This window comes from Suricata suricatta, chromosome 2, assembly GCF_006229205.1.
Source record: "Suricata suricatta isolate VVHF042 chromosome 2, meerkat_22Aug2017_6uvM2_HiC, whole genome shotgun sequence".
Lineage (NCBI taxonomy): Eukaryota > Metazoa > Chordata > Mammalia > Carnivora > Herpestidae > Suricata > Suricata suricatta.
Genome location: NC_043701.1, coordinates 117,800,924 through 117,821,600, shown reverse-complemented (window position 1 = coordinate 117,821,600; position 20,677 = coordinate 117,800,924). Strand labels below are relative to the sequence as shown.

Below are 20,677 nucleotides of genomic sequence, written 5' to 3'. Positions count from 1 at the left end.
GGAAATAGCCATAAATTTCCTTAAATTTCTATGGCAATCCAGTTTTCTTTGATAAGAACTCAATTTTTAACACTGAGAATAATAGAGTTAAGACACCACATTATTATTCATTTCATTCCTGACAAAATACAATGATAACTATCTTAGAATAACAACACTAACATGAAGAATATTATTACTACAAACAGTTTGTTCATTTGTCTTTGTTTTTGTTTTTATAATTTCAATTGTTCTTGAGCTACATTATACTGTGAAAGTTGTCTGGATGACCTTTTCTATTTGTAAAGGACCAACTGAATAAACTGAATAAACATTTAGATTTCTAAATTTAATTTTTATTTTTAAGCTGTTCTTATATTCAATGTCTTATAATGATATATAATATTCATATGGCTCTAAAATAAAAAATAGCAGTGTATACTTCTCTTTCTTAAAAGTTAGTATACTATATACATGTTTCTCCAAGTTGTTTTGTCACTTAATATAAATAAAGATAATTCTACAGTAATAGATAAAGATATTAATCATTCTTATTTACATTTCAATTATTATCCATTTGAGGATGTATCCACTCTTAATGTATATTTAGGTAACTACTTATTTTTAACTGTTAGAATGCAAAAATTTTCTTGAAGTGGGATTTCTGGATCAAAAATAAATGCTACTATGAATTTCTTCAATATATTAAATGTCATAAAATATACATAACACATAGGTTCCCATCTTAACCATTTCTAGGTATACAGTTAGTGGCATTAATTAAATTTTAAGGTTGTGTCTGCAATTCCTTTCCTTACTCTCCTCTTCCCCATGACCCCTGAAAATACACAATTCTACTTACTGTCTCTGTGATTGTGATTGTACCTTATATAAGTAGAATCATGTGGTATTTGTCTTTTTTATGAGAAGCTTATTTCATTTATCGTAGTGTCCTCAAGGTCTGGCATATGTCAGCTTTCCACTCTCCATTTATTTGTATCTTGGAATCTAAACTGAGTGTCTTGTAGACAGCATATAGTTAGGTCAGGCTTTTTTAACCTGTTTGGTCAATATCTGTCTTTGATTGGAGAGTTCAATTAATGTACATTTAATGTCATAACTGATAAAGAAGGACTTCTACCATTTTGGTATTAATTTTCTTCCATACCTCTTACAGTTTTCTCATCTTCATTTCCTTCAGCAATGTCTCCTTTTGTGTTTAGTTGATTTTTTGTAGTGTTTAAATTCAGTTTTTATTTTCTTTAGTGTATTTTCTATACCAGCTTATATTTAATAACATACAGAACTATTGGGTGCCTGGGTGGCTTAGTCAGTTGTATTTCAACCTCTCTAATAAACTTTTTATTTCAGGATTGTCCTTTTCAGTGACAGAATTTTTTTTATAGCTTCCTTTTAGATTATCTATCTCTCCTCCATTTTGTTAATACATACATTTCTTGACTTTCTCTACACCTATTTTTAGTTCTTTGAACATCTTTAAGAGAGTTGTTTCAACATATTTATCTAGTAAGTAATTAATCAGATGTTTTTCAGAGCAATTTCTATTGATTTGTTTTTCCTTCAAAGGGCCATACTATTCTGTTTTCATGTATACCTTGTGTTGTTGTTGTTATTGTTGTTGTTGAAAACTGGACATTTGAATCTAATAATTTGGCAATTCTGGAAATCAGAATTTTTCACTTTCCCAGAAATTACTGGTTTTTGTTTCTATTTTTGTTGAAGTGTGTGTGTGTGTGTGTGTGTGTGTGTGTGTGTGTGTGTTTTCTTTATTGTAGTCTGTCTCTATGCCGAGGACTAGTTTGAGTTGTAAACCTAAGGTCTTCTCAAGTAGTTTCTGAGCTATGACTACCCCTGGGTATACACAGTGGCTTGCTAATTTCCCTCCATATGTAGTTGCTTTGAGATGACCTAGTTTTTAATGCCTGGTTTCCAAAGGGAAATAAAGCGAAAAATGAAGAGGGTGAATTTCCAATCCCCTGGAAATTTCCTCAACCTAAGTGGAGGGGCTGAGAGCAAGAAGGGTGAATGTGACAACAATAGTCACCTGCACCTCTGTGATCATAAACAACAGCCACTCATCAGGGCACAGATCACTGATATTTAGAGTACATGGTCCTTTTTTCCCATAATTACTCCCAGCAGCAGTGTGCAAGGTGCTCTACAGGAATATGTCTCCTGACAGGCGATGGGGGGCAAGATGAGTAATTGCGACTGTGCTAAGAGTTGTCACTGATGTAAATTCACCATATTTTATTGTCCAAACCTTACTCCGGAAGTTGGAAAACTTAAACTCCAGAGTTCTGAAATAGTTATATCAGATCTTGCCAATTACTGTTTCATGATTCCTTATGTCATCCTCTCAGAATTCCGCAATACTCATATTATTCTCATGTATTATGCCAGATTTTCCATCATACATTTTGTGGCACTCTTTTAATAATACCAGAAATGCCTGAAAGTACATTTCTTTTCGCAGGCTCACCAATAGAGTATAGTGTCCACTTTGGATCATTGCTAATCTAACAAGTAACACATGGAATTTCAGTGTGGTTTTAATTTGAATTTTTCTTCTTCTTTATAAAGTTGAGCATCTTTGTATATGATCAAGAGTCATTTACCTTTCTCTTTCTGTGAACTCCTTTTATTCTCATCCGATCTTTTTTCAATGTACTGTTAATGTTTTTCATTCTTAATTTGTAAATCTACCTATGTTAGGAATTTGGGCATTTTATGTCTGTTGTGAATTGCAAATATTTTCCCTACTTTGTTCATTGTGTCTTGTCAAGCCATTTTGTAATGTCATCAAATTTGTCTTTCTCTTTCCTTATTGTTTCTTGATTCTGAGCCATAGTTAGGAGCCTACTCTCACATTATAGTAGAATTCGTTTGTGTTGTCATCTATTATGAGCACTTGTATTGTTTCATTGTTTATTATACATGAATATCCTCTCCATTTGGGGTTTATGTGAGTATAAAGAATGGATGCAATTTGATCATTTTCTGTATGAGTTTTCTATTTGATAAAAGCTAGTATTCAAAAATCCATTTTCCCCTACTGTTTTGAGATGACTCCCTTATCATATGCTAAATTGTCATGTGCAATTTGGACTATTTCTGGATTTCTAAGTCTATCTCCCTGGAAAAGTTTCTTTTATTTCCCCTTACATAGTGTCCCAGGAGAGTTTCTCTTCTTGTCTCTGTGTTGAAGCAAAGGAATAATAGAAATTAACCCATTTTTGGATACGTCTGGCTTCTGGCACCCTGATTTTGAATGCAAGCTCTATTTTCAATTGTCTCTTTGATTTGGACATGTTATTTACTATCTCAAAGCCCCCAAGTTCTTCTCTGTAAAATGGGAATGATTTTCCGACTTACTGAAAATTATTTACAGAATCATTTTGCACAAAGTAGCCATTAATAATTGGAAGCCATAGTTATTTTATTCTTACAGTTATTGTTTTGCCAAATGCCTACGTATACTCTATAGTTACATGATTTTACTTCTACTTTTTCTTCACTTGAAAAAAAAGAATATCACATTATACAAAGGAAGATAATGCACTTGAAGAAAATTTCTGCACGAAGAAATGTGCTTCAACTCACTAAATGCCTATATTTAAGAAATATCCTCTGTAGGCATTAAGAGTATCATCAATATATTTTGATTTAATATGATTGATGTAATTGGCTGGATCCTTGCTTCCGGAAAAATATTTGCCCAGCTGGAACAGAATATGTTCATTTTAATTTTCAAGCAGCTTGATATTTGGTACAAATTACTAGTCTTTGTTTATTGCAAGATATTGTGGAAGACCATGCAGACTGTAATTAAGATTTATGCACCATTAAAACACAATTGTATAATTCAAAATTTGCTCTCCCTACACTTAATACCTCTTTTCATGTGGTAAAGTTTCAAATTAATCAAAGAGCTTCTCCTAATAAAAGATATTTAGAAAACCATCCAAACCAGAAATATTTTCTTTCTTACTCATAAGCTAATTAATTATATACCACATTTTTGTCTCCTTTCCCTAGACTGCATAATTTTGGAAGTTAACTTACTAATGAAATTGTGATTTTGTTCCTCAGTTAATGAAGGAAAATAGATATTGCACACACACATATTACTTATTATTCTCAATTACGTGCTGAAATCTCCCTGTCTTTCAGGGACTCCGGAGGATTACCCACGATTTTTCCATATGCATCCCAGGACTGCAGAACTTAGTCTCCTGGAGCCTGTAAACAGAGATTTTCACCAGAAATTTGATTTGGTTATTAAGGTAAATTAAATTAATTTCTTATTACCTTGTGTTTATAAACTGCTAATTAAAGAAACTGATAATGGCTACTCTAGGCTCTTTTATGTTATAAAAATTAATCTGACAGCAATTAGCCAATTTTGTTGTTGTTGTTAAGAAAATGCAGTGTGGCCGCTTTAATGCATTGTGTTGCCTTCCTTTAAAAAAACTATTTACGGATGCCTGGGTGGCTCAGTTGGTTAGGTGTCTGACTTCCGCTCAGATCATGCTCTCAAAGTCTGTGAGTTCTCTCCCCACATCAGCTGTGCTGTCAGCTTGGAGCCTGGAGCCTGCTTCAGATTCTGTGTGTGAGTGTGTGTGTGTGTGTGTGTGTGTGTGTGTGTGTGTGTCTCTCTCTGCCCCTTAGCTGCTGATTCTCTGTCTCTCTGTCTCTTTCTCTCTCTCAAAAATAAATGAACATTAAAAAAATAAAATAAAATCGCTGTTTATATTATGATGTGAATCAAATACCAAGTATTTTTATATATAATAAATTTCTTTTTTTTCCTCCTTTCTTTTTTTTTTTTTTGGATTTCTTCTGTAACTTTATTTTTTATTTTTTTTTAGAATATAACACTATTTTTTTAACATATGAAATTATTTTCCATCATTTACAATACAGTAGTTACAATGATACTCCAAACGGAAAAGCAAAATAAAAAATCAGAACCCCAACTTTTATTTCATGTAATTAGACTTATACAGAAATTAGAAGGTTAAGTAACAACTAGTTAATCACCTAATTTCACAGCTATCTGAAGTGGCAATCATTATATAGCAGCTTATCTATGATACATTCAATATAAATGATACAATTAATTACTTGCCCATAAGCTAAAACACAGCCTGCTTAATACCTTTCCTTAAATTCCACCTCTATACTACAATATACTTGAGGTCCATGCAAAAGAGTAGCTACCTTTTATATCGGAAATGGATGATTAAGTCTTTGGTGCTGTAAAAGCAACTTCATTTATAATAAATTTCTTAGTCAAATGTATTAATACTATATAATATAACTTTGTTACACTTCTAGTGTTTAATTTTTCTTGCGAAAAGAAATTAATTCTTCACCACAAAACCTTCACTAATGACTGTATTGTACATGTGCATAGGGGCATCTGGGTGACTCAGTAGGTTAAGCGTCCGACTTCGGCTCAGGTCATGATCTCACAGTCCGTGGGTTCAAGCACCGCATCAGGCTTTGTACTGACAGCTAGCTCAGAGCCTGGAGCCTGCTTCAGATTCTGTGTCTCCGTCTTTCTCTGCCCCTCCCCCACTCACTCTCTGTCTCTCTCTCAAAATAAAGACATAAAGAAGAAAATTTTTAAATAAATAAATGTGCATGAATTTATACATTTATTTATTTTAATAATGTATTATTTTAAAATATTGTTGCTCTTTCTAACATAAAAAGAAAAGATCTTGCCTTTCCTGAAATTGTTTTAATATAGGTCTCACTATTTTCTTTGTTTTGAAAAATGATCCCAGACTGGAAAAATTATCAAAGAGAGGGGAATCCATTAGGCATTACAACAACAGTTTAATAGCATCTACTATATTATAATAAAATCATTTAAGGTACTGCAGAAACCCAGATGGTCTGCCAATTAATTCTGACAGACTTTGCTCAGCAGGTAAGGTTTGTGCTAGACAGGGAAAGAATAACGGCAAGTTATGTATGATACTCTAAGTAATAGGATATACACAAGCAAGAATATGGGATCAATCTAAACAAGGGGCATTATATGACTTTCTCTTATCTGCACATAAGGGACCATAACTATAGAAATGAAGCCACTGGGTTTGTTTGTTTGTTTGTTTTATTTAAAAGTGTTATACGGAAGTTAGAGAAGCTTACTGAGCATGCACATTGTACAAGTTAAATTCATTTTGCATTAAATTAGAGCCACAACCTTAATTGTATACTTCCTGGTACAAATGTGTAACTAAACTCAGGTAAGGTAAGCGATGGACTCGGTTAACCTTGCTAAAAAGCAGCATCTAAGTGAGGGCCATACTCTTTCGTTCCACCCAGATGCAGTTGCTTAGAAATGGTTGCATGGCTAAAGTATGTGTTGGTGCAGCTGAAAACAATCATACGTAGACAGACATTTTAGTGTTAGCTCAGATTAGGATGTATTTTGTGAGCACCGATCCCGTCATGCATTGCCAGATCCTGAGATGAGTTGGTAGCCTTCTGACCTTGAAGCACTTGTAGTCTATAAAGGTGAGGAGTTCTATAGGCTGCTAAATCAATTATAACACATCAGCTGGCTACTACGAAAACTCCTAAAAGGTGCTGGAAAGGCACAGAACAGGGAGATATAAAAATCTGGGGACTCAGGAGAGATGTTCTGGAAATTACACCAAACTCAGTGGGGCTACCTAGGAAGAGTTTGGCCAATGACTAGAAGTGGGAAGTATGTTTGAACATAAGGAAGAGCAACAGTGAGAGTGGTGAAGCATGGTGTAGCAGGCTATGAGTGGTTAATGGGGAAACAAGGTATAGAGACAGACCCCGGAAGAGCCTTATGTGAGACTGTGGTTTCCTTGGATTTATTCAGGAGGGCTTGGGAATCATTCCACAAAGACCTTTTACCATTTGTATAAAATGGCCATGCATGAGATTTACCTTCTTGTGCATTTTTAATTATCGTGGAACTATATAAAACCCAAAAATATTTATCCATTTTCTACCAGTGATCTGCTTATACTCCTATGGTGCTGCGCTCTGCGGAGGCGAGAAACCTGACAAAGCAGTGTTTCCAAACTGCCTCATTTCAAACCTGAAATCAATGATTTTCCTTTATTGTCAAAGTTAGTTGTCCTGGCATACCCAGATATAGTGAAACTCAGTCCATCAATTACAGAGACCAAGATCAATTAGAACGGGCAATAGATAATTTTTTATGTTTTAATAACACTATATATTATTAATGGAAGTTTTTACAGACATTATTAAATTCAAATTACTGTGTTTTGTGTGCAGTCAATGGGATAATAAGCAAGGGTATCAATCTATAAGAATAATAATGTGCCACCTGCTTGAATAATAGCTGAATACTGTGGCTTTGTGTAGGGATCCACTAAAGTGCTGCAGTCTGGCAGTTCTCTGTAGTAAGCCTTTCAGTTTCTTCCTTTTTTCTTATTTTAATAATGCTTCATTTTTCATTGGCCATAAAAGTTTTTATTGGATTTGATCCCAATTTCTGTTTTGGAAGCTAAGGAAAAATAAAACACAATGAAGTATTTTCTCCTAGACTTTGAGAATTCTGCCTTAAAAAGCTACGTGCACATTTCACAGCTGGTAAGTGTCATGGTTAAGAGATTTATCATCTTTATTTCACTCGGTTCAGCCAGTGATTCATTTAGCATCCTGACAAAAATGGAAAGGGGAGACTAGGAAGAGAAAATGCAGTCGTTTGCCAGCTTTAAGATATTACAGAATTGGAAATTGTCCAGTTAAAAGAGGAAAGGACAGTGCATTCCCAAATGTTATTCCAAATCTAAAATAAATGTCATCATTCAAGCATTTTTAAAATGAAACATGCATTGTGCATAAGAATCCTACATTTGGTTGGTCCAGGAGTGTTCATATTCATGCCTGTTGTCTTTGTATAATTATTTATAATATCCTTTCACTCTGGAAACTGTCCCAGTTTGGATGAAAAGTTATGTTTGTCATAGTTACAAAGGAAAAAGCACCTATGACATAGAAATACAAAAGCGTATTTTCAGTTCTGGGTGATCACGAATTAGTTCATGCATGGAGTCTCATTAACTAAGCCCGGAAAATTCCCTTTTATTATTATATGTGTAGTATTTTTAAAAATATAATTAGTTGATATATTTGTACTCCAGACATATAATACTAATATCTACGGGATAAATTATTAATAATTCGCTGTCTGGCAGTTGCTCAGACAAAACTTGTTTTTGATCTGAATCTGATGAATTAACACAAGGCTTACAGACAGGATTGCATCATAGTATCTCGACTTTTGGGTTGTTCCCACTCGACTACTTCTATCATCTAGCAGGCTAGCCTGGGTTCCTTGTCCGTCCATGCCCTGAGCATGTTAACTGGAGCCCTCATTAGTCACCCTGCAGGCTTTCTGTCCAGCCATCCAGAACCACTAGCAGTACACTCCAAACGCCCTGTTCTCTCTGGCCTCCGGGCGTTTGTGGTCGCTGCCTCTCTCCTGATCCACCCCTTCCTTTCTCATGGGAGTCTGGTTCATCCTGAGGCATCAGTAATGAGCATTGGTGGGCTTTACTTCCACTGAAGAGGCATGGCCACTGGTGAAGCTCTATGGCGGCTCTGATCTCTCTACATTCAGTTTTTCTGGTTCCTCTCTCTTGACCTCTGCAGTAGCACCGAGTGTACTATATGTCTTCACACTGTGGCCCAAGACCCTACCCCATCCGTGTGTAGTGCATAGAAGGGGCTCGATACATTGCTGTGTTGGTTTTCTCCCTGGCACAAGAAAACTTGTTAAGCTGTTGGATTTATGTACCTCCATCTTCACTGCTTTTAAGTACCTGCATTTGAAAGTATATGAGATCAGTACAACTTTATCTTGTGTCTTTGTCCAGAATGAAGATGCAGTAAACTTCTCAAATAAATTCAATCCCTAGGGGGGAAAAGGAGGCTAAACTTATGTTAAAGCAGAGTTTAAAGCTATTTATGACTATATTAAAACAAAAAAGAAAAGAAGCTTTCAAGGAAAAGATACATACTAACAACAAAAAATGAGCTGCAGAATTGAAACCGGTAAGCTTAATAAATATTAGCGCTGATGTGACAGTGATCCTGGGGAGTTCCTTTGCTCCAGTCATTTGACAAAACAGCGCATCCTTGGAATGACTGAGGCCCATAAGAACAGCTACTTCACATGCAAATTTCTAATGCCACAGCCCCAGCAAAGCATTGGGCTCTATCTGAACGATGATACCCATTACACTTCACTTCACAGAGATTCAGGGGGAAACTCAGACTGTCTTTAAGGCATATGGCATTTGCTGGTTTTCAGTTTGCCACATCTTTCCTGAGCCCTTAAGAGGTGCCTGACATTTCACTTGGTGTTGAAGAGACAAAAATGTGTGAAGGCTCTGCCTCAAGGAAACTGCAAGTATGGAAATTGCCATTTTAGACTGACTTCCCTTCTGATGTCTGCATCGCTGTTTACAATTTCTGGCTGGATGACTAGTCCTAGTGCAATGCAGGTGTGTCACGTGGAGAATGCAGCAAACTGCATCTGATAAGACCCGATGCCTTCTATTCCTGCTTTTCTCTTTGTATCACCACCACCACAGTGGGCTGGCCACCCCAGCTAGGAGATCCCAGCTCCCCAGACACCTGTCCTGTGGTCCACGTCCAGTCACTGTCACGTCTTCTCCCTGTAGCTCTGGGGTTTTCCCTGCCTGTCTCCCCACCCCCTGTGCCCATAGGGGTTCTCTAGACTCTTCTATCAATGCCACCCTCTCACATACCCCTGCCCCCAATGTTGCCAACAGAGTGTTGCTAAAACAGAAATAGGTCATGGCACTCTATATTGCCTTCAAGACACTTGCCTTTACCCACCATATGTATTTTTAATGGGAGACTTTGCTGATTTGAAGGATTGCAGGTGCCAGGAGCAGAGAGACAGAGCTGCAGGACATAGAGCATCAGTCAACAAGGCTCTAAATTAAAAGGGTGGCATCTCCCATGAAAATGGAACTGTCGAAATTAGTTAAGTCTGCTGAGGAGATGGTGAAGGATAGTTACTGTTCTTTCTGCTGTTACATGAATCTTGTCAGTCTATCAAAAAATGGAGAAATAAAGAGGAGCGAAGAAAGGAGAGCATACTCCCTATAGGAAAGATTGGCTAGGAGCCTCTGGGGTGAGCCAAAGTTAGGACAGAAAAAGTCAGAGCTGATGTTTCCATCCACAGGGAGCAAAACAAATGCCATGGGTGGAAATATTCTAGCCGAGTGTGCTCTCCCTGTCCTAAGGGACCCTACTGAAAGAATGAAGCCCAGACATGCCACACATCTCAGGTCAGCAGGTCAGTGGAGAATAAATTCTGTCTGCTCTAGTAGCAGAAGTTGGAGTCCGTTAAGAGTGAAAGCCCTTTATATATGTTAGACAAATTATCCCACAGAAGTTTCAAGCATTAGTTCTTATTAGTAATGAAATAATAGACTCTCCATGGATTTCTTAGTGACTAGTATACTTTCAGAAATCCAGCAACACAATTGATTCATGCTCATCTTTTATTTTTAGGTTCTTTTTTTAATTAATGAATTAATTAATTTTTAAATTAGTGTTCATGTTAGTTAACATACAGTATAGTCTGGCCTTCAGGACTAGAGCCCAGTAATTAATCACTTGCATGGAACACAGAGTGAGCCTCCTGAGAAGTGTCCTCCTTAATACCCATCACCATCTAGCCCGTCACCTCAGCCCCCTCCAGCAAACGTCAGACGTTCTCTGCATTTAAGAGTCTCTTATGGTTCGCCTCCCTCTCTGTTTATATCTTATGTTTTTGCTTCCCTTTCCCTATGTTCATATGTTTGCTATTTTAAATTTCACATACAGATGACATCATATATTTGTCTTTCTCTGATGTATTTCACTTAGTGTAATACACTCAAACTCCATCCATGTCATTGCAAATGGCAAGATTGTATTCTTTTTTGATGGCTGAGTTAATATTCCATTACACACACACACACACACACACACACACACACACACACACATACATATATACATACATATATACACACACCACATCTTCCTTATCCACTCATCTGCTGATGGATATTTGGGCTCTTTTCATGCCTTGGCTATTGTTCATAACAATGCTATAAACATTGGGGTTTATGTGCTGCCCATTTGAATTAGCATTTTTGTATCCTTTGGATAAGTTCCTAGTAGTCCTATTGCTGGGTCATAGGGTAGTTCCATTTTTAATTTTTTGAGAAAACTTCATACTATTTTCCAGAGTGACTTCACCAGTTGGTAGTTCCCACCAACAGTGCAAAAAGGTTCCTCTTTCTCCACATCCTCGCCAACATCTGTTGTATCCTGAGTTGTTAATATTAGTCACTTTGACAGGTGTGAGGTGATATCTCCTTGTGGTTTTGATGTGTATTTCCTTGATTGATGAAAGATGAGCATCTTTTCATATGTCTGTTAGCCATCTGGATGTCTTCTTTGGAAAGGTGTCTTTTCATGTACTCTGCATATTTCTTACCAAACTCAAACCACAAAAAACAAATTTATGTTCCTTTCTAAAAATTTATACCTTAAAGATTAACACATAAAACATCATTTTTGTTACCTCAAAAGAACACTGTATATGTGTATATCCTTCTGGTTATCCCCAATTCTAAAAAATTCTAAGTGTGAAGCTGAATTATGGAGTAATATGGCAATTATAGAAATTAATAAAAGGAAAAAATGCCCTGGGTCCTCTTGTCTCACATTGTTATTCCTCCAGCTGAGTTAGAGCAGAAATACAGCATAGCAGTTGAATGCAGTGTCTATCTGAATGTGCAAACTGCCAAAAGACACATAGAGGTGACATTTTATTGGCCTCCTTCCTTCCTCACAAGGTGACCTGCAACTGCTTGAAAGGGGAAAAGAAATGTATCCATTCTCATTGCAGCTCCTGGATTTTGGTAAGGCCTCCTTGTCTGCAAAGGTCATTGTAGGAGCACAGCAGCAAGTGCAAATATTGTAATGTGTTCAAATGAAACTCCTTCCTGAGCAGTCCTTGCCCCGCCTCCCCACGATGCAGTTCCACGTACCTGGACAGCCATTTCCAAGGGATCTTCATAAACTACTTGGTTGTTGCATAGAACACTTGAGACATACTTTAAACCATGTAAGTTCAATAGGTCTACTCACTATCTTTTCTCAAGAGTAACCTGGTGCAGGGGTCCCTGGGTGGCTCAGTCAGTTGACCGTCTGACTCTTGGTTTAGGCTCAGGTCATGGTCTAATGGTTTGTGGATTTGAGCCCCATTTTAGACTTTGTGCTGGTGATGCAGAGCCTGCTTGGGATTCTCTCTCTCTCTGTCTCTCTGCCCCTCCCCTCCTCATGCTTGCTGGCTCTCTCTCTCAAAATAAGTAAATAAACATTAAAAAGAAGAAGAAGAAGAAGAAGAAGAAGAAGAAGAAGAAGAAGAAGAAGAAGAAGAAGAAGAAGAAAGAACCTGTTACATAGGAGAAACACTAAACTCCAGCTCTCCCTATCTACTGGGCTCTATAAAATAACCCCCTTTGAGATCAGTTGTTTAGATATTGATGGGTTGTTTTGAAATTCAGATATTCCAAGCTGAACTTTTCCCTTTGATCAATTCACATAAGTCACTTCAGCAATTGGGAGACAACCCAGTCAGAACAGGATCAGAACCCTGCATGGGCCTCTCCTGCTTGGGGAGGCAGATGACATGGCAAAATGAGGGATATAAAACAGTTAGGAGCACTTCAGGAAAAAAGTTTCTACTTTATCACTATCATAATTATGTCTCTGGCTAGCCATGCGATTTATAGCCACGCTGATTCCCGTGTTCGGGGCACTGGCCAATGAGTCTGACATATCTGTGATTAGCAGGGGTTCCTCAGCCCACGTCTTACCCAGAATGACTGCTTTTCTCCTTCCTTAAATCATTCAAAATTGGTTTAGTCATTCTGGTGTCAGTTCATATCTCAAACACTAGCAAGAGAAAAATTTTTATTATTGAAAGATATACATGAATTTTGAAGATTCATTGCAATAAGTTATAAACAGAATGGGCATATTCTTCAAGTGAAGATAAAATATACTTCAGTTTCTTAAAAGTATTCCTTTGGTGGGAAGTGTGTCCATATTATTTTGTTGTCATATTATGAACTTTTATTGGGTGCACATTGTCTATATTTGGGCTAGGGAAGATAATCTTTCTTGTTTGTCAAAGAGAAAGTATATTTGTTTCCAGCCAAGAATGTAGTTGTTTGCTATATTTATAAAATTACAGATAAACCAATTTTTGTGTGCAACATACAAAGCCATTTGTTTGCATTTTACCTCATAAATTATTATATAGCTTTTTAAGTCTATATTTTTGTAACTTATAAACACACTTGTTGTCAAACTCTTTGGGCATCTTTTAATTCCTTAGAGTATTAAAGTTTAAATAAAGAATATTTCTGTAGGTTTAAGGCACTATAATTTTATAGGAAGGTCAAGAAGCAACAGAATACACTTATTTGTGATTATTGGTTAATTGATAATGTTGATATAATCTTTGACCCGGGCAGCACAGGCTTGCTGTCTCTCTTAAGACATTTCAAAAGAAAAATGTACTTTCATAAAAAGGAAATGTAACCTTCTGTCAGTTAATAGAGCTTTGGCCCCAATGTCCTGTAGGGCTGTAGTGAGCTGAGCAGGGCCCTGAGGAGAACCCACTTCGGCAAGTGAGTTTCCTCCACTTTTCTTTTCAATCTGTTCCATCCAATTGAAATACAAAGCTTTGCTTAAAGCTGACGAAGGAACAGGTGCTTGCCTGGGACCAGAGCACAGTTGGATTTAAGGCCATTCTTAGTGTCACAGCTTTCTGGGAGCCTGAACAGAGAAGACAACATGTGCAAACCTAATTGATTCATGAGGGGCTAGTGACTGGACAGGACCATGTGATGTGTTTGTTTCTGAAAGGCAGATTTCAGGGCTTCCCCCAGTCAGTCAAGATGCCCACGTGTTTCTCAGGGCACCGAAGTATGAAAAACAACCATATATTAACACCATTTGGAAAATGGTAAGGCGAGGTAACATTAAAATAACAATGAAAAATAAATACAAATCAGAAAGTCTGACTGAGCCCCCAGGAATCTCCCTTAACAATAACCTCAAGTGATACTGAGACATCAGAGCCAGGGCTTAGGAAACACAGAGTTTGAGAAGCACTGATGAAAAAAGTATAAAAGACAGAGTCTATTTTTTGGAGGCTGCCTTTAATGAAATGAGGTACTGGAAGAGGCAAGCCTCTGGAGTGCCTTAATAGTGTTGTAGTCTGGTTTTTCCAGCCCCTTCCTGGGTCAGAATCTATTAAACTGTACCACTTGTGCTGGCATTAGTTGCTCACCTTACGATCAACTAGCAGCCATAGACTAGTTTACTCGTGGTGGGTGGAGGGGAAAACCCATGAGCAAAGCTTATAGCAGTCCTTCAGTGACATGTATTGAAAAGTGTCCGTCTTGGGGCGCCTGGGTGGCTCAGTCAGTTAAGCATCCAGCTTCGGCTCAGGTCATGATCTCACGGTTTGTGGGTTCGAGGCCCGTGTCAGGCTCTGTGCTGACAGCTCAGGGCCTGGAGCCTGCTTCGGATTCTGTGTCTCCCTCTCTCTCTGCCCCTCCCCTGCTTGTGCTGTCTCTCTCTGTCTCTCAAAAATAAAAAAATAAAACATTAAAAAAAAAGAAAACTGTCTGTCTTGATGAGTTTTCACCAATTGGGGCACTCAGAGATACGAAATAAAAGGGTGTTACCAATACCCTCGATGCTTCACCGTCCTCTCCCTGTCACTGCCCCTCGCACACCGGACGACCTTTAGACCTGTCATGGCACACATTACTCTTGTGGGTTTTAAACTGTTTTTGTAATTGTGTTAAAGTATATTTCTAACAGGATCTTAGTGCTACACCCCATTCTTTCTGTTTGTTTGTTACTGTGGCTGACTGCAGAGGTTTCTGTTCCACAATAATACACTTTGCACTTGAGAAAGAATTCAATAACATGTTGTCTTTCGACAGGGAAATGTTTAGAATTTTGTAAGCACTTGCTTTCAAATAAAAGTCCAAGGAATTCATGCTTGAATCTCAAGACAGGCGTGTCTAAATGCCCGGCTCTTTGAACGTTGAAAGCTAATAGTATTGTTAGTGCTAGTAAATAAACAAATTGGTTGGAAACTTGAGTAAATGTATACAAGCAAACTAAATTGATTAGGAAAAAAATGGTAATGAATGCAATTTCTAATCAAAAAGAGAAAGTGAAAGTATAAATTCAGCCCTCCAGCGAAATTCTCCAAAGCAAACGCTCTTCCTGTCTATTTGAAAGTTGCATTTAGCGTGAAGATAAGGGTTAGGGGTCTCTGAAGACCCAGTGCTCAGCTGGGAGACAGGAGTGTGAGAAGTGACATTCTTTGTGCCCTGAAGGTTCTACTATGGAGGAGGCAGGGTCCAGGAGGGGTACAGAGCAGGCCCAGGGAGGAGGGAAGCATGAGGGTGCATGACGAAATCAGATCCTGTGGGCTCTGGAGAAACAGAAGTCAAGGAAGGCTTTGATGGGAGAAGTGACCCAATCCAGCAGTGCAGCCACTGGGTGGCTCGTCAACTGAGCATTGACTCTTGATTTCAGTCAGGTCATGATCCCATGGTTCCTGAGATCAAGTCTTATGTCAGCCTCCGTGCTGTCAGTGCAGATCCTGCTTAGGATTCTCTCTCTCTCTCTCTCTCTCTCATTCTCTTCTCTCTCTGTCTCTGTCTCCCTGTCTCTCTCTGTCTCTCTCTCTGTCTCTCTCTCTGTCTCTCTCTCTCTCTCTCTCTCTCTCTCACACACACACACACACACACACACACACACACTCTGTCTCAAAGTAAATAAATATTTAAAAGAAAAAGAGGTGACCCAATCTGGCCATTCTTTAATGAAAGTGCCGGCCTCCATTACAGGTAGTGGGTTCCTGGCAAGGGGAAGCTGACAGCTTAAATAATCAGGTGACAGATGGTGGTAGTGGCATCAGGGTGGAAACAGTAGAGGAGGTGAGGAGTCGTTAGATCTGGAGTTCATGGTAAAGCTCATAGTCAACAACATGTGCTCATGGATTAGCCATGAAGGGTGGAAAGAAGCAGGCCTGGTGGTAGGTCCTGGGTTCCAGGGTCCTGGCTGAACATCTGGAAGAAAAGGCCACTGTGGGTGTAACAGGCTTGTGAGTTAAGACCCCCCTTCTGCAGAGTTTATTTGGGAAATGCTCATCAGGCCCCAGGCACAGGTGTGTGATGGGCAGGACTCGGGGGCTCACACGGCAGGTGTGGGCAGGAGGGCTGGGCTGGAGCCAGGACTTAGCTGACATGTCTATGGCCATGACATTTGCAGGGCACCCACCTTCACCTGAGTGTGAGGATGAGGAGGAGACAGCCAAGCCCTCAGGGGCTGGGGGAGACCAGCAAAAGACAATGGGGAGAGGTTGGGGGGTAATATGGGAGGAAATAGAGACAGTGTTGTGTTGAAACACTAGTGAACAGTGTTTTCAATGGTGAAGACGGATTTGGGGTTAAGGACAGTGTGGGAGTATAGGAGTCCTGGGGGCTTGGACAACTGAGCATGCTCGGGCCCCTGCTCAGCAAAACCTGTGGGAAGTAAGGACCTCACAAGGGACCAAATGCAAAGTAGGTTCCACAGACCCACCAGTCTTAACTAGCAAAGAACAATTTCATTCTTCTTCCCTAGAATTTATTTAAATGTCTTGATAATCTCTCCCATTTTCCAGTTGTTCCCTCAATCATTCTATTTCCTTGAGAGGGTTCGTATTGGAGAGGGTGGAATTTGTTAGTGTTGGCTGCCTGCCGGCAGGGGGAAGGAAAAGTTACACTGCTTCCTGAGTCCCTGGTGCAGGGAGTTACAGGATTATCAACACTTACTTGTTTTAATATTGAAGATGAAACAGTTTGTCTCTTGCAGTGTTGTGGCCTCCAAAGTAGCTATATAGTGCATTTTCTTTTATACTTCTGATTTCTTGGCTTTTAGTTTCATTACTGAAAATAAGACTTGTGCCCAGAAAGTCTCCAAACAAAAGTTGGCTTTTAAAAATAATATTTGGGGTGACTGAGTGGCTCAGTCAGTTGGGCATCTGACTTCAGCTCAGGTCATGATCTCGCAGTCAGTGAGTCCAAACCCCACATCAGGCTCTGTGTTGACAGCTCAGAGCCTGGAGACTGCTTTAGATTCTGTGCTTTCATCTTTCTCTGCTTCTCCCTCACTCACACTCTGTCTCTCCCTGTCTCTCAAAAATGAATAAATGTTAAAAGATTTTTAATTAAAAAATAATAATATTTAACTGGTAACTACAGACTTTGTGGGTATAAATATGGCCATCCTATGGGGTTAAATGACTTTTAAAAATACCACTTTATTTTACCTGACCTGCTTTTTTCTATTTCTTCCCTCATTAATTAGTGATTATGGAGGAACAGAATAAGTCACATTTTTCAAAGTTCCTATTTATATTATATAGAAGAAGGAAGGACTGGGTGACAAGTTTGATGCATGGTATCACATGGTATTAATTTGTGTCAAGTGCCGTATTTTAATTCTAATTAATCTGGGGTATCTGTGTTATTAATATTCTTTCCTGCCACTAATTTCTTCCATCAGTCTTACATTGGGGTGTTCATTTGCATCCTCTGAATTAGAGAAAGGTGGTGAATTTCCCCGCGAAGCCTCTCATAAATCAAAAGGCTGGAGTTTGGGTGCTTTCCTGTCTGGTACTTACATGTGATGTTGCCTTGAACTTAAAATTAACCTTCTTGCTCCTTCATCAACACAGAAGCATATGGTCTCACATCTAGAGAGGGGTGTCCAAAATAGGGCAGGGGTCAACAATGTCGACTTTGGAGACAGATGCCTCGTTAGCACATCTGACGAAATACACGGCATATCAGTCATATTAACACCAAATAATTGAGAGGCTTAAAACAAGGCTTTTACATGTTATTTTTAAAGGTATGCAGAATTAGACTGTGCCCAGAGATCTAATTTGAGTTTCATTTCCTTTTCACGGGGCCACTTTGTTTTCATCATGCAAATAATACATGTTCTTCCTGGCTTCCCAGCTGGTGGTAAAAATTAACAAGCTATGAGCTGAATGTAAAACATAAGCTTCTTTCATTGTTACAAAATTCAGCTTTTTGTTTTACCCTCACCATCCATAAATTGTGTTTGTGTGTGTTTATTATGGGGGAGGGAATAAATTATAGTTTGTGACTTTTCATGGCATTGCTAGCATGTCCACGATGTGGCATAATGTATTTTGGAATAACTAGATGCAAACTAGAGGGAGAGAGAAGGTCCTGCTCACAGTGACTTGCATGTATGAACGGTTCCCACTTTAATCAGATCACGGTTGCTGGGTCGGAAGCCCACATGGACCGATTAGTTTTGTCCAGTGTAAAATCAGTGTTTTCTAGTCAGAGTCTGTACCTCTCACCCTGATCAGCTGTGTCCAAAAAGCCTGCTGTGTGTCACAGAGGGAACTCCTGGAAGAGCATCTGCAGCTCAGCGCAAATTAATGACAGCCGCTGGACTCGGAAGGAGCGCTCCATACTGATGGTGTGGGGAGCGCACACGGTGTCTATGAGAAGGAGGTAGAAGTCCAGACAAGGCTGTGCGTTATTTCAGGATGGTGGTCCCCAGTGCGGACCGGGACTCATTGAGCGTTTTGTGCCATGGACCACTTTAACAATGCATTCCCCACTGACAATATAAATGCATAAAATAAATGATGTAGCATTAATAAGGAAATCTAATGTATTGAAATTGAGTCCTCAAAATATTTAAAAAGAAGAAAAACACATATTTTAATCAATGGTTTAAATAACCTAATTTTCCAGTGGGCTTATTAATTACCACAATTTCAAATTAGTAATTAGCATAATTGAGACTTCAAAATATTTCAATACTAATATGAAGTGAAAAGATATTGTGATTTTTCTTGGTTCAGAGTTCCCAGTACTGCCAAACATCACGGTGATATGTTACAAACCTTCTTCATTGATGGAAATCCTAAATTATTATCAGAAGAAAGTGTACAATAATCTTCTAGAAGCCCAAGCTCTTGCCACTTGATTAAAAATCAGAGATACCTATTTAAGCACTTGTAGATTTTCATAGCTAAAATGTTACTATTTCATCCAGGAAAGCACTGGAGTATTTAATATAAAATATTTAACCTTCAGTTGAAGATTATTTTAAAACACAACTATTGCAAAAGTGGGGAAAACATATAAATAAAAATTTATGACAGAATTTGAATCTATTTCAATATATGTATTCTATTGAATTGTGTCAAGGCTTTTCCTGAAATTTGGAGGAAATTTTCTAAAAGTCAGTTGTGGTGAAAGCTTCCCTGAAATAAAACTTTTGGATTGCTATATAATAAGGTACATTTTCTTAAAAAATTTAAGAAAAACACAAAAAACAAAGTCAAGGGTTGGTATTTGCCCATTCACAACACAACTATGTAGTCATAAAAAGAGAATTTAATGGAAATAAAAATTGTCATCACTTTTTTAAACTGAAGAGGAGAAAAGACAACAAACATATTTTTAGTAGATGAGTCTTAATTATACTTGAATAACATGTCTACTTAAATAATATTTCAATTCTATAGCTACTAAAAGTATTTCTTTGAAATTATCTCTGTTCCTTATATGATGCCTTTGAAGATTTTCCATTGACAAAAATGTAGTCTTAATCTATTAACTTTATATAGAAGTATGAGTTATTTGGGGATTTGACCATTAGCATGGAATGAGAAGACATAGGAGAATAAATATAATACTTTAGGTTATGAATCTTTTTCTTTACTTAAATATTGTATTAGCAATTTACCAAATGCCTTTGCTTCTCAACTTTCTATTTTTAAGCACAATTACCTCTCCTAACAACGTACAATGCAACTCATTATTAGTGTTTTGTTTTGTTTTGTTTTGTTTTGTTTTTTGTAATATAAACTGAGTTTGACAACATGAGACCAAAAAGTTGATGAAGCATCTCTGGTAATTCTTGTCTTCAATTATGCTTTCTAAGGTCCCTGGTCCTGTCAACTTGAAAATGTTTCTTCTTTCTGTAATGACTCCAGATCAAAAGAGAACCCTCCTATATAGTATGAAAAGTGACGTGCCGAATCCAATAACATAGAATTTTGTAACTTCTCAAAAAAATTTTTTTCTAGGCTGAACAAGACAATGGTCACCCTCTGCCTGCCTTTGCCAGTCTACATATTGAAATACTGGATGAAAACAACCAGAGTCCGTACTTCACGATGCCCAGTTATCAAGGCTACATCCTTGAGTCAGCCCCGGTGGGAGCCACTATCTCCGACAGTCTGAATTTGACCACCCCTCTTAGAATCGTGGCTCTGGACAAAGACATAGAAGACGTAGGTTAATTCTGCATTTTGCTCTTGTTTTCTTTCCACATCTCTTGTTGTCTTTATGTCAACAGGAAATTTTATAAGGATATAGTTACATGAGCTATAGAATAGAGAACCAAGTCCGTATAAATATGGGTCTCTCTTAGTGTCATAATTTAATTTCACATCACAGGTACTGGAAAAAAGAGTATG

The 20,677-nt window shown here is 38.0% G+C and overlaps 1 protein-coding gene across 1 annotated transcript in view; it reads left to right on the top strand.

The window, feature by feature from the left end:
- Positions 1-20,677, top strand: part of PCDH15 (protocadherin related 15) — a 697,494-nt gene that overhangs the window by 368,200 nt on the left and 308,617 nt on the right. Inside the window, exons 9-10 of the mRNA XM_029919519.1 lie at positions 4,174-4,286; positions 20,285-20,491. Coding sequence (XP_029775379.1) covers positions 4,174-4,286; positions 20,285-20,491 — 320 coding nt within the window. The remainder of the gene's footprint in view (positions 1-4,173; positions 4,287-20,284; positions 20,492-20,677) is intronic.